General features: G+C 38.0%; 1 protein-coding gene across 2 annotated transcripts in view; it reads left to right on the forward strand.

Moving 5' to 3' along the window:
* MAN1A1 (mannosidase alpha class 1A member 1) overlaps window positions 1-14,096 on the forward strand; it is a 146,694-nt gene that overhangs the window by 77,297 nt on the left and 55,301 nt on the right. For both annotated transcript variants that reach the window (XM_065835052.2, XM_071806598.1), the window contains exon 5: window positions 7,623-7,717. In XM_065835052.2, the coding sequence (XP_065691124.1) occupies window positions 7,623-7,717 (95 nt within the window). The remainder of the gene's footprint in view (window positions 1-7,622; window positions 7,718-14,096) is intronic.

Below are 14,096 nucleotides of genomic sequence, written 5' to 3' on the forward strand. Positions count from 1 at the left end.
TTTCTCCTGCTTTGTACAGCTGTGATATTGTTTATATGTGTGAGGGAGAGATTTGTATGAAAACTAGTGCTGCTTTGAGAATTTTAGTGAGAGAGCACCTGAGATTATTTACCGAAGTTTTGGTTTTGTTGTTTTTGGTTTTTTTTTTAATTAGTCCTTTTTTCCTGGGATTTCTGACATCTCCTAAACCCAAGATGCCCCTTGGTTGTGCTATGTAACAGCTGAACTTGTGCTCCCTCTGCCGGCATCCTGCTGGGATGGAAACCCCACCGGTTGCGGTTTGCTCATCGCCGGGGAGGAGGGGCCTCGTTTCAGTTCTCAATAGAATAAAATGCTGCTCTGCCCAGTCAAAATTCTTGTGTGAAGGTGTGACAAACTGATCTTTGTAAAGGAGCTAAAGCACGGATTTTTTCCTTCACTGTGCTTTTACAGAAACGGTGCTGAATTACATTCCCAGCTCATGGTCAGCTTTTCTCTGCCGTGGCTGACCATGCCTGGGATGCCCCTGTCAGGGGGTTGGGCTGGGGCAGCACCGGCAGTGTGGGAGCTTTAGGGCAACTACATTTATACAGTCCTTAAATTTCATTTGGCCTTTTGAAGGCAACCACGAGGCTGATGTGGAGTTTGACACTCCTGTTTTAGGGTGTTTAACACAGAAGCATCCCCTTGCCTCTGCAGAGCAACTTCCTGCTTGCAGCCAAGCCTCTGGGCTCCAGGGTGGTGTAGCCCCAGGAGAGCCATTCCCCGTCCATTCAGCCATCAGTGACTCTGTGATCTGGGGGGCTGGGTAAGCTTACTAGCTCTGGGCAATGTAGTACAGATGGGGAAAGGTGCTTTGGGTCTGATTCTATGCTTGCAAACCAGAAAGCCCTCCCAAATGTCCGAGTTCTGATAAGCATGATGCTGACTCTGGAGTAGTTGTGTTGATTAGCTCTGGCTTGTCTTTGACCATTGTAGGTGTAGCCTTGAGTGGTGTTGTTCATTTTTAGTGCACTGTCCTCTTCTGTATCCTGGTAGGAAGACATGAGGTTGAGTACAGCCCTTGGCTGGAGATGAGCTCATGCGTTGGTTTTGAATTTTTCGTGTGCTCCTCTGAGGTCCAGCAGGGCCAGGGCTGGCCCAGAGCAGCAAGTTGGTCTTGGACACAGTCTGTTTCCTGGGGAGGTGCTCAAAACATGCTCCTGGCACTGCTGGATCTGGGTGCACAATAATTATTACTACAGCTCTGAACGTTCCAAATGAAGTCCATTGGGCTCCTTCTGTTGGTACTGGCTACCACACTGATGTGACTCATGGCAACACTGATTTCCAGAAGTGTTATAAAATGTCACCTCACCTTGTAGCATAGATAATTCATAACTGTGTTGACTCAACCAGGAGTGAGGACTGACTGAAATTAAACTCAAAAGCATCTGCTACTGTCAAAGTTACCATAATTGCAAAACCAGTAACTGCTGCTGAATTAATGCCAGCAGCTGGATAACTTATCCAGGTGTCATAAACACTGAAAATATGTTATAGGAAATTATTTCAAATAATAAGACACCTAAGTGTCATATCACTTGCTTTTGAAGGTGGTGAAAGAATTCAGCTTACCCTGTCTCAGATATGTCAGGTGGAGTGCCACAACTTTTGTAACATCTTTCATTGTAAAAATAAAACAAATGCGAACAGAGCAAAAATCCTGGATTGTCTTTCAGGGAAGAAGATATTGGAACAAGTTTTTCTAAGAGAGTCCTCTTTTGTTAGCGGATCGCTTTAAACCTAAATCAACATTTGTTACACTGAAAGGATTTCTATTCAGTGCTCTGAAGAGCAGTAAAGAGCCTGTCCCTGTTCATTTTTCTGCTCTCGTTTCTTGCTTTTGCACTGAAATATTCATTCCTTACCCTGCTGGGAAGGGCAGTCAGGTACAGGAAAGAAAGCAATAAATCTCACTTACTGGCTTGTCAGTTTCTATTTGTAAATATAAAACAAAAATGAAAAACACTTAATTTGACAGAATTAGAAATGTGAAGAAAATGTCTTTGTCAATAGAAAAAAAATAAAAAATAGGATTGTTTCCGCTGGTGTTAAATTTTAACTTCTGGTTTCCCTTGGATGGAGGACGTTTTAAGGCAGAATTCTGGCTGTTCTTTCATTTATTATAACGTGGCATGTTATGCTCTTTTTAAATTATACGTGCCTCATATGCAATTCTAAGATACTTCTTTGTTCCCTGTGTTTTCTTCCTGATTAGCAACAGCAATTAACTCTATGATGGGGCAATCTAACATTTTCCAAGGGATTTGTCATTCCAGCTAGAGGAAACGTTTTTGTTTATCCAGAGGAGATAACATTCTTACACTGTAATGAAAGCCAGTGCTCACCAAATGACAGCTCTGGTCTGAGCCCTGTGGTTGCATCTTTGCTGACAGATCCTAATTTCTCTGTTGGAACACTGTTTTCCCTAATGAGATTTGATAATAGAGACAAGAGTCTGCAAAGTCTGATTGATTGTGGGATTGGGTCTTCTAACAGAAGCAACAGAGTTCTGAATGTATATCTTTTAACAATCTCTTTTAAAAGAAAAATACTTTTTCTCTAAAGCCATTTAAAAAAAATTACAAAATACACTTTTGATATCTGCATGACACAAGGTTGTGTAGCAAATGCAAGTAACTGCTTTAAATTAGATGGTTATTTGGAAAACTTGGTTCATTAAATTCACAACTTCATTTTCATCCAAAGTTTGTCTCGATGTCCTAATTCACACCCAAAGCCTCTACATTTGCACCAATGGCACAAAGTAAGCAGAACCAAAACAAAATCTGTACCCAAACTGCTTTTCTAAGCAAGAGTACCTCACTGAATTAAGGTCGCATTTGAGAGAAATAAAGAAATTTTTATTAGACAAACAATTACTGTAGGAAAACTGCTGACTGAAGTACTGTATATGTGAATGTGGTTACTTTCCTTACCTTTTTTGGTAATAGTGCTGGCAGTCCTACGAGAATGAAAGACACAGACTGTAGTTCCTGAGGAAGTGGATGACTTGGTTTTGGGAATCACGACCTGTACAGGTACAGTGCTGTGCAAAGGCAGCTTGTGCAGTGATGGTGTGGTGGGGGAAGCTCCCCAGTCAGTTTGTTCTCTCCTATGAAGACCAAAAATGTATATATATTTTAAAAATAATGAAGAACATCTAATGGAGAGGGAAAATGATTTTTTGCTCCCTGACTTGCTATGTGTGCTGTCTGCGGAAGGAATAGACAGAGAAGTGGATTTCTTGTTTACATGTTTCTGCGTACTCAAATGTTGTTGGAAGTATTGCTGGCTTGGGGCAATGGTGACAGGGTTTGGTGTGACGCTTGTGTTTGTATAAGGCACTTGAGATTGGTAACTCAAAGGACAATGAAGGTGCTGCATTGAGCTTAGTTTAACTAACAATCTACAGCCTACTAATGTAAACAGAGATCTTAATAGAAAATGTAGTAACTCTATCTTTTGTATAATCTATTATATGATTATAGTAAGTGTCTAATTGGTTTTAGTGCTAATTTTGATGAGTAGGACTGCAGAGTGTGAAGATGTCTGTGTATATTCCATTGAGGAGACTTTCTTACACAAGACCTTCACAAAGAGAGTATCAATATCATACAAGTTCATTAGAGATCTTACATAAACATTTAGAAAAAATACTAATAATACTTTGAGTTTAAAAAGAAGTATTCTCTTGCATCCAAAATCTGTCTTCTGGCAAAAACTTAGGTAAGAGAGAAATGCTCGAGAAAGCATTTAATGTCCTACCTGATCACTTTATAGTGTTACATACTGATCATGTATTTCTGACATGTTTCAATTATAATTTTCTTTCCTGAATCACAATGCTGCACTAATGGTAGTCTTCTTTCTTGTAGTGTAGTATCCTGCCGAGTTAAATGTCAGCGCAATTTTTAGTGGTTTAGTTGCTGTTTAAAGGTAGTCACAACGCTCTCCTCTGAATCCTCAATTTAAAAGAAGGGATTGATTACAGTGTGGCTCACTCATTGCGTCACCTGATAAAGGAACAGCTGATATGGCAGGGAAATAACTCCACAGTCCCTTTTCCTTAAAAGTACACAATCTAGAAATGGTAGAGCAGTGGAGGTCTTGGGAGTGGTTTGTAGACTTTTAACAGGTGAGAATTTCAGCCAGGTGTGGGAATGTGGGTTGAAGGGTGGGTGCCGGTGTGGGACCGTGATGGCTTCTGCCAGCTCTGATCCCGCCAGAGTGCCTTGTGTAAGTGAGCCTTCATCACTGCTGGCTGAGCATCCATGGGGAGAGGCCAGCAAAGGTCCTCAAGCCTCTGAAGATAGCCATTTGATGGGAAATTTTGCTGCACATGTTTTCCTTTATTACATCTAATGTTTTCTCATTTTTCTGCTCTGTCATTTCTGCCTTTACTTTGTGTGTCTCATTAACAGCTGTCATACTTTTCCTGACCAAAAAATGACTTTACCAAGTGATAGTGGGGAGAGATTAGGGCTTGGCAAAAAGTTGAAATTTATGTCAGCAATAAAGATATTAAGTAGAAGTTTTTATTGTTTATTTACTTTTATTATTCAAAAAACCTTACTCTGTACAATATTTATTTCTTGTTCAGTATTGGAAGTTTCTGCAAAAGAAAAATACAGTGGACACTGTGCAATAATTACAGCACCCACTTTTTGTATTATTTTTAACCTTTAAAGCTGCAAATTGGAAAATACAGTGGTTCCTTTACTGATCTTCACCATTTTACCCTTGCTGAAAGAGCATAACTTTGCTGCATGAAGTTGCTATTTATTGTGTCTTGTCGTTATTGCCTATACTGTTCTACCTAATAGATAGTGATTTACCAGTCATTTGTTTAGCCATGTTAAATTAGCCCTAGAGATAAAATTGGACAGTGTCCATAGCTGACTTTCTTTTTTAAACTTTAAGAGGGGAAGGAGAATCACTAGCATGCATTAGTAATAACCTGTTGAAATTATCTTGTAAATGAGAAGTACATCTTCATCTCAAGACTTGTTCCAAAACTGCATGATGGTTTAAAAATATTTTTTTAATTATCTTTTCCTAGTTGCTTAATAAGAAAATTGTTTACTATATTGGAAAAGATTCATTCTGGACAAGAAGGAAGTTGGAATACCCAGCTTCACTGTGTTCTATTGTTGGTGTTCAGAGCACTGTCTTTATCAGGAGTGAATTACATTTTCCTTGCATATCCATATGTGGAACAATATTTCCTTACTGCTTCGTATCGGATATGTTTATGTTTTGACAACCATTATTTTTGACATTTCCATGAAGCAGGCAATTTTATTTTGAAAGAAATTGGGTTGTTAATCTATGAAAGAAATACAATAGAATTGAAAAAATATATGACAGTAGAAATATTTGAAAGTAAAGCATTATTTCTGTACCTCAAATATTTAATTCAAATACCAAATTGTTACCTTTTTGTCCAGAAGCAATTATTGTAACAGACCTCTTTCTGAGTTTGCATATAATCTTTTTAATGAGGAAGGATTAACACAGCCTGTAAGGTACAGCAGTTACTGAGCCTTGCTGCCACTTCCATGGTTAAACATGTGTGTGCTTTTTGTCCTTAAAAACACATCTAAAATGAATATGTATGGCACCTCTAACTACATTCCATAAAATATCTAACCCCTTTACATATGGCAAAATATAGGGCTTCAGGCCTCACAGCAGATGCTTTTACAGAAACTTGAGGTCCTTGTGTGCCCATTGCTTGGGGGGGTCATCAGAGCTGCTCTCCTGTTAATACTTCAGTGTTTCAGGGCAGGGATACCAAGGTGAGCTGATGAGTTGGTGGCACCGTATGTTGTGGAAGGCTGAGGAGGCCTCTCTTGTGCTGAAAGAGCAAAGCATAGGTTTGGGTTCAACAGGCCAAGGTGAACAAATGTGGTTGTGTAGGGTCAGGAGGGGAAATCTCATGTGCTCCTGCTGGGGTTGCTGTCCCTCTCTCCTCTTAAGCAGATCTACTGAGAGATAATTATGTTCTCTATCAGCTGTTTCTGAGTGTCCCTTAAAGTTTTAACCCTTGGGGAGACTGAATTCTGTGCTGGATGAAGGTCACAAATCCATAACTAACTCTGAGTAGGATCCACACAACTGATAAACTGAGAAGTCAGAAATAACATGGATTATGAAGGGATTTCCGAGCAAATGGTTCTCCTGGTTTTCTTGCTTCAAGTTTCACCAAGCAATCATATGCAATCCACTTGAAACAGTTTTCTGACTCCAACCATAACTTGCCTTCAAATTACGTAACCTTTCTCAAAATATCTGTACTGTAATTCTGACTCTTGAATTGTTGTCGCAGAAATCTTGAGATCTGTGTCATATGAATGGACTGTGGGATAGTCTGGAGCTTCTTTATGGTAATGTGATTATTCTGGAGTTTTATATTCTCTCTTGATCATTTATTTTTTCATTAATAAAAGCCTTTACTCTAAGTGGCTTTTGGAAAGTGAAATTTTAGATGTCATGTTTTATTTGTGTGGAAAGAATTTTCTTCATTACCTTATTTTGACCAGCAAATGTATTGATTTATATATTCACAGAAACATATATGTGGTTTTTTCTTTCTGCAAAAATTTACTGTACCGTACTTGGCTATACCATGAGATGCACCAGATGTACAAGTCGATTTATGACACACAAATAAATAAAAATTCATCATAAATATGTCTGAGGGGAAAAAATAAACTGAAGAGAGCCATTATTAGAAAGAACGAATGACAAAGGTGACTTTGCTATTTTGGCTACTATACCTGGGATAATCCCTTTCAGTGTTGTACAGGATCCCAGTGTAATTCCGAGCAAATAGGCCTTGAACATCCACATATTGAAACCACTAAATAGGTTTCTATATTTAAGCTGGAACAATATTGCTTCTAATTAAAAACTCTCTTACTAGAGCTTGAAAAGTCAGGTTAATATAACCTGAGTTTAGCTGGCAGTTGAAGGAGGGCAAAATACTCTTTGTTCTAGCTTTGTGGCTATTACTCTGAACATAAAAGTTCCTGATATTAAATTGTTTGTCATTCTTGTGGGCACATGTTAAGCAATTGAGGTCTTTCCACTTCTGTTTTTTAAGATGTAATCTGAAACTCTTTACCTGCTACTAAAGGTCAGTTAAATCTCAGCTACCTGTAGGAGTATATTCCAATTTTTGGAGTAATCATGGCATTGATACGCATCTGATACTGATACCCAGCAGCATCCCCAGCTAATGCCCCTGCTCCCTGACCCCAGAGCACGCTGCAGGCACCACGGGGAGCGCACAAGCAGCTCTGCCCAAACTGGAGCAGGTCTGGCCATGCTGACATCTCTGGCTTGATGCTGGTCGTGCCAGATGTGGATCATCTGGACATTGTCATTGTGTGGTACTGCTGTGTGAGTTCCCCGTTACCATGTGAAAGGGAAAATGGGTTGCCCAGCTTCATTCCTTTGGCATCACTCTAAAAAAACAGGGACACTTCGTTGTGCTGAGATGATTTATACTATATGCTCAGTAATGGTATTATCTAAATTAATTTAGTGGGATCAACAGTGTATTTTCCAACACTTTGTTTCTTCTTAACTTCCAGGTTTTCCGAAAAAAGGCAGTGGAGCTTGGAGAGAAATTGCTACCTGCTTTCAACACTCCCACTGGGATACCTTGGGCGTTGCTTAATATCAAGAGGTAAAATAACTGCTTGTTGATGACTAGCTCATATAAAAAGTTATGTCAAAACCATCTTCACCACAGAACTATTAGAACTGCTGCACAGTTTTTCTTTCCAGCTAGATAAAAGTTGATACAATATCCTAGGTTCTACAGTTTATACTGGAAAATTTAAGTAGATACACATTTTATGCACAAGAATGCACATAGAAATACATTTATTCAGCTCAGACCTGACTGCTTTTTTGTCAGTATGTTGCTCATCACTTTTCCTGAAACCCTTAATGGCTTTTAGCATTGTTATAGGCAGGTTAAGAGCAAAAAGGCATGTGCTGCTCTGAAAGGATGTTTCGAGCTACTTTGTGCTCTTATTTTCACCTGTTTTCAAATGCAGTATCAATGTGTCCTTCATTTCAAGATACAAAAGTAATACCTGCTAAAAGAGACTTGCTGGTTTGCACCCTCTCCAGGGGAGTGGGTTTTCTTTGGCCAGCTGTGCTTTGAAGGCAGCTGTGTGTTTGCTCCGGGAGGCGTGTGCTCTCCTGCAATCACCGCTGGCCTCTGGTATCTTACTCCAGACACGTCAGCAATTCTTTGGTCTGTGTCAGGCCTGCTAGTGCTGATACTGTGCTGGTAAAAAAAATGTTTTCTTTGCACTGCCTGGGGAAGAATATTGAAACTTAGACCTGTGGGATATATTTGTGTATTTTTAAGGACACATCAGCTTTCTTTATGCTGCAAATAAACCCGAGCACCACAAAAAAGTGGATCAAGAAGAATTTCACATGGACACGTGTTGGCGTTGTGTTGTGTGTTTTTACATGATTCCCTCCTTGACAGTCAGCATCTTCCACTGTTCTCTGCTTGTTCTGTATTTTTATGGGTACACCTTTTCTCCAGAGTGGGACATATGCTGACATGTTTGCTTGGTCGGCTGTGTTTGCTTCAGGCTTCCCAGTAAACGCCCCAGAGCCAGTCCTACAGAAACCCCTGGTGTGTCAGTTCAGATCAGCTTATCTGCCTTCCTTTCAAACAGAAGTGGGGCAGGAGGGAAAAAGCAGCTCTGTGTGCAGGAACAGGAGGGAGTGAGCACCTCCTGAACTTTCTTGATATTGAAGAGGCTGATTAACTGCTGACCAGTGGTGATCCCTGGACTTAAGTTACACTCACACATGCTAATGATTTCTTCTCAACAGACTTTAATGAGTTCTGCAGAAGTGCAGTAGCACAACAGCTTGAAGTTTGTTGATTATTTGTCCTTAAGCCGTTACTAAAACTTCTGAATATGAAACTGTAGCATACATTTGTAATTGCAACACAACAGTAACTTATTCTACATAGTCTATGTAAACATATTTAAGGTATTTAGGCTGATAATTTGTCTTGTGTCTTATGTCTTAGGCTGATAATTATGTCTTACCTAAATACCTACTTATTTATTAATATGTCAATGTTTTTTTCAAATAGTCCAGATTCTGTGATTGGTCTTTATCATTTTATTCCAAGCTTTTCACAACAACTACTGTGGTGCACTGCAGATGTCAGCCACAGACACTACAAGGTGATGGTGCAAAAGGGATTAATTTCTTATCTGGTACCAAAGTGGAAAAGGATCTCTGCTGAGATAACTTCATGTGTTGTGGCAGAAAAAGTTACATTAGGAGCTGGGTTCTTGGTTATTCATTCTGAATCCTTGCACATCTGTCTAGATTTGACCTTCACTAGATGACTCTTCCATAATACTGTGCGTAAACAAATAAGCTGTCATCCAGGCTTAGGAGATGCTAAGCTACTGAAGCCTGCATATATTACAGACCTAATACGCCTCATTTCTGATTAGTATTTTATTTCATTTTATTTTGATTTATGCTTCAAATTGGAGAGCACTCACAATAGATTGTGGGTGTCAGTGGTTATTTTTAAATTACTATTTTTGGATTAGCAGATGAGCTGGATATTTGTTTCACTATGCAAATGTTCTTTGCAAAATAGTTTGTTTTCTCTGCTCGTCCTGTATCATCATAGCCAGACTTGCTCTCTCCTCGGTGCCTCTGTGTGTAAACATACATATGTACTTTTCCTGAGTATGTCATTATATACCAAAAGCATCCACCTAAGGCCTTGTACTCTTCCCCAGTTTTTCTTCATCCTGCTTCTTTCCTTACAACTTAACGACCATGGCACACATACTGTCTTATTTGTGGAACCCTAATTATCAAATATATTAAAAAGTTCACTGTACTATTCTTCAGCTAAAAGTATTAGCCAATTCTTGAGTGCGTTTGTAAAATTTCCATTTGTCTCCAAGGTACATTTTAAGTGGTTAGTCCTGGGATTTCCTTTTATTTCTTTCTAAACATTTCAGTTGCATTTTCTTATTTCTTGTGTTCTTGATGTTGCTCTGTATCTTCAACATTTCTCACTTCTGCTTGTACTGCCAAATTTGTAGTTTCTTTTATGACTCACTTGCTTATTTGAGTAACCAGTTTGTATAGCACTTGTTGACTCTTCTGGCTGAAAACATTGGTACGAAGAGAGGCTGGAGAGGGAAAAAGTGTATGAAGCGGTGGTGACATAACAGATTTCTGGTTTTCTTTTGGGGATAAGGAGCACAAGCTGCAAACCCACTTTTCTTTATCTATTTATTTGTTTATTTATTTTCCTCCCTCACCTAAATCCTTTGTGTAGATATTTCATCTTCAATACTTCTAGAACAGGAACTGTAACAGCTTCTTAAAATACTACTAGTTCATGAGCCTTTATTTTTCTTCTCAGTGGTCCATGACAATATGACTTCTTCTTGGTAAAATTTTCATTTTCCTTTTTTTCTGAAAACTTCAAATAATTTATGACTGAGTGGTCAAATTGCTTGTGCACTTCTGTAATATACCTCTTAGATTTATAGAAATTAAAAAATGTGAAATTATAACTTTCTTATTGATTTCAGTAATCTTAACAGATGTCCAGCTTGCATCATGTTAGCAGGATCAAGTAACCCTTTTAATGTATCTATTTATTTTTACCCCTGTAACTATTAAAAAGGAAGCTGTATGGGGATTGTGTTTATTGGATGACACCCAGCTGTGAAATAGAGAGAAGAATCCAGTTTGTTGTTAGTCTATTGGGTTGATCAGGAGTAAACTTCTCAGTATAAGATCCTGTACGATGTTTTTCTCTTTTGGATGAAAATTGTCTCTTTATGTCACTTTTTCACCCCTTTTTTTTAGTCACTATTAGTTCCAATAAGACCACATTGCTACTTTATAATAAGCAGCCCGGAAGCATTCTTATATGAACAAAAACATTTTCCATAAAATGTTTGCTCTCTGTATTTTGACCAGTCGAATAGTTGTTTTAAGGTTATTTATGATCCCTTGTGTGCTACCATGTAGCATTACTGTAGACATTAAGGTGCCTGGCTTTTTATGAAGAATCAATGTATCATATAACCGTGAAGTGCATCTGAAACTTTGAAAAATATTCAATGCCTTACCTTAATGAAAACGTTTTCAACTGGGCTAAATAATAATTTTTTTATTTCTGGAAACAGAACAAACTAGAAATGGGTTTTTTGGATGTCCAGCCGGTTTCAAATGTTGTGGTGGCTGAGGGGGATACTGTGCGCATTCCACTGGCTCAGTGACAGAAGTAAATAATGTATAGATATAGGGACCACGGGAAGTTCTGTATGGAAGGAAAAGCTCTGAAGTATGAGTGGAGTAGGTCAGAGCAGGGGTGGCTAACAGAAGTCAAAAAGGAGGAGTTTGAAATAAATTGGATTAATTTGTGTGATAAGATTTACTCAACATAAACATAAAACATTTACTGTGACAGACATCAGCCTAGGACCTTTTGCCTTTTATACTTTAGCATTGATTATACATAAACAGTGGACATGAGTTGAATTCGATATTATATATTTTACTAAGTGAGATAGAGGACTTGCTACATTATATGAACAAAGTAGTTACTCATTTGTAAGTAACTGAGGATGGAAATGACAAAACTGCAATATTTATTCTATTGGGATGTTGTCAGCATGATTTTAAAGCAAGGGTCCTCTTTTGATTTTTTTTTTCCTAAATTATTGGTGTTTTAATGATCACGTTTTGTACAGAGTATTTAAGTTACATCAAAGACCTTTTCAGGCCTCAAAGCGTTCGTGGTACGCTCAAGCACTTCTTGGACTTACTGAGCCCTCAGAGCTACCATATGGATTCATAATAAGATACACCCACAGCACAGCCTCAAAAAACAATCTTTTTTTCTCACATGTTACTTGGAAACAATAGAATAACAAGGAAAAATATGCCCATAACATTTTATTTTGAATGCTTTATGTTTTACCACCAGATGAGATTCCTGTTCTGTGGCAGTTGCACTGAGCAGGATGGCTCCCCCCACCAGTCTTGCTTGCTCACCAGAGCCTGGTGACTTTTGCAAGGGATTTCGTGCTAAAATGTCACAGTATCTGCCCAGGTGACACAGGCACAGGTTGTGTTCTCTTCTGGGGCATATGCTCTGGTATTTCAGAGCACAGACCATATTTTAGGTTGCAGGTATTTGAAGGAGCTTATCTGTGAGTACCTTCCACCTAGGAGGAAATGTGACTGATAAACCAAACACTGAGGTATGAAAAGTTGATCTTCAGACAACAGAACTTCCTTGAAAATATTTTAAAAGTTTCAAAGTGATTCCCCATTTCAAAACCTATTTTGGGTCTCATGTGCCTTGAGAAATAGATAGCCTTCAAAATGTCTTTAGTGTCCTACCTTATTAGAAGAACTCTGGTATTCTTAAGAAAATATGTAGATTTCAGTGGATAACAGAACAGTTCTCTTTGAGTTTTGGGACTTTTAAAACATCATAGTCAGTGCACTTAAGAGTATATTCCTTTATCATTTGTGAAGGAATCCTAATGGAGCGGAAAAATTTGAAAATGTAAAGAAAGGAACCGAACACATAAATTCCTTACACCTTTTTGGACAACTTAATGTCCCTGCGTATACCATCAGAAATGCCTGAAATGTGAATGTTACATTATTTTGCAAATTTTTCGTAAGCATCAAGTTGTATGTATGATTCTATCTTCTTTAAGGGAATTAGTGATTCATGCTTTTACTTGTCCTACGTCAGAATGGCTAAATTAAATTTTCTGCTAACTCTAGTGTCTAAAATAAATTTAAAAATGAAAATACTAGACCTAAATAAAGCTTATTCTTCAAATCTGACTATCTTTGGAAAATAAAAACCTGTTTTTTAAAGGGGTTGTAAAGGAGAAAGTCTTGCATTGTTTGTCATTGTAGGACCATGCAGGAGTTGTTTTTAGGTGGCATCTTTAATTTTATCCCTTCTGTCTAACGTCGATGTAATTTGAGAGGAAGGAATCAAAACTACCTTAGAAGAAAAAGCTAGAAGTAGTCTAGTTTGCATGCCTAGTAAAGGCACTGTGAGTGTGGTTTTGGCAAATGCTTCACTGATGTCATAAATTGAAGTGGTAATAGTAACAAGAATGACTTGGATGTTAAGTTAAACACTGAAATTTTCCTTGTAGCAAAACAGACCAACTGAAACCAGACTTTGTCCTTCAGGCGTTTGGGTCACAGTGTGGATTTATGTTAGTACTGGATACAAAGAGATAAATCCTAGCTGAACTTTACCTATCTAAAAATTATTTATCTGGAGTTAGACATACGTTTTGGGATAGAATGATTTGCCTTCTAGAGATACTAATCTCTTTCCATTGACTAAACAAGACCGTAGGCAAATAATTGAAATAACTAACTTTTTGAATTCTGGAAATGAATTCCGTCCTAATTTATAAATAACCGGTGACAAGAATGATTTCAGCAAAGGATACATCTTTTTAGTACTGTCATTTTGGTTGCTGGTTAAACCACTGATTCATTGTGTGATTCATAAACAACCCTACATTTCTTGAGTCGGTACTGGGTACAAAATAAACCTGAAAAAATAGCTTTGCGTTTGGGCATTTTGATATCACCATGTTTTATGCTGTCTGATTACCAATTTAATTGTTTTAGAACATCACAGTAAGCAAACTGCTTGCCATGTCTTTGCCTTGTTTGAAATGAGTAGCCTGTTTTGCGTTGCATGACTAGTGCTTTGTATTCAGCAAGAATTAAATGAACTATTGTAAATTTATATTTCATTTAAAAAGAACAAACAACTTTCATTTTTTCCTTTGGCTTTCTATAAATAATTCTTCCATGGTCACACAAAAAAACTCGCTGGGTCTGAGAGTGTTATTAAAATGAAGATTTTCTGATTGTAGGTATCAGTACACATCAGTGCAGTTTTCAGGGTAGATACTTTTGACCTGTGGTGGGGTCTGATTTGCCATTAAGCAACGAAAAAAAAAATCGTGTTATAAAAA

This window comes from Patagioenas fasciata, chromosome 3 (genome assembly GCF_037038585.1).
Source record: "Patagioenas fasciata isolate bPatFas1 chromosome 3, bPatFas1.hap1, whole genome shotgun sequence".
Taxonomy (NCBI): Eukaryota; Metazoa; Chordata; class Aves; order Columbiformes; family Columbidae; genus Patagioenas; species Patagioenas fasciata.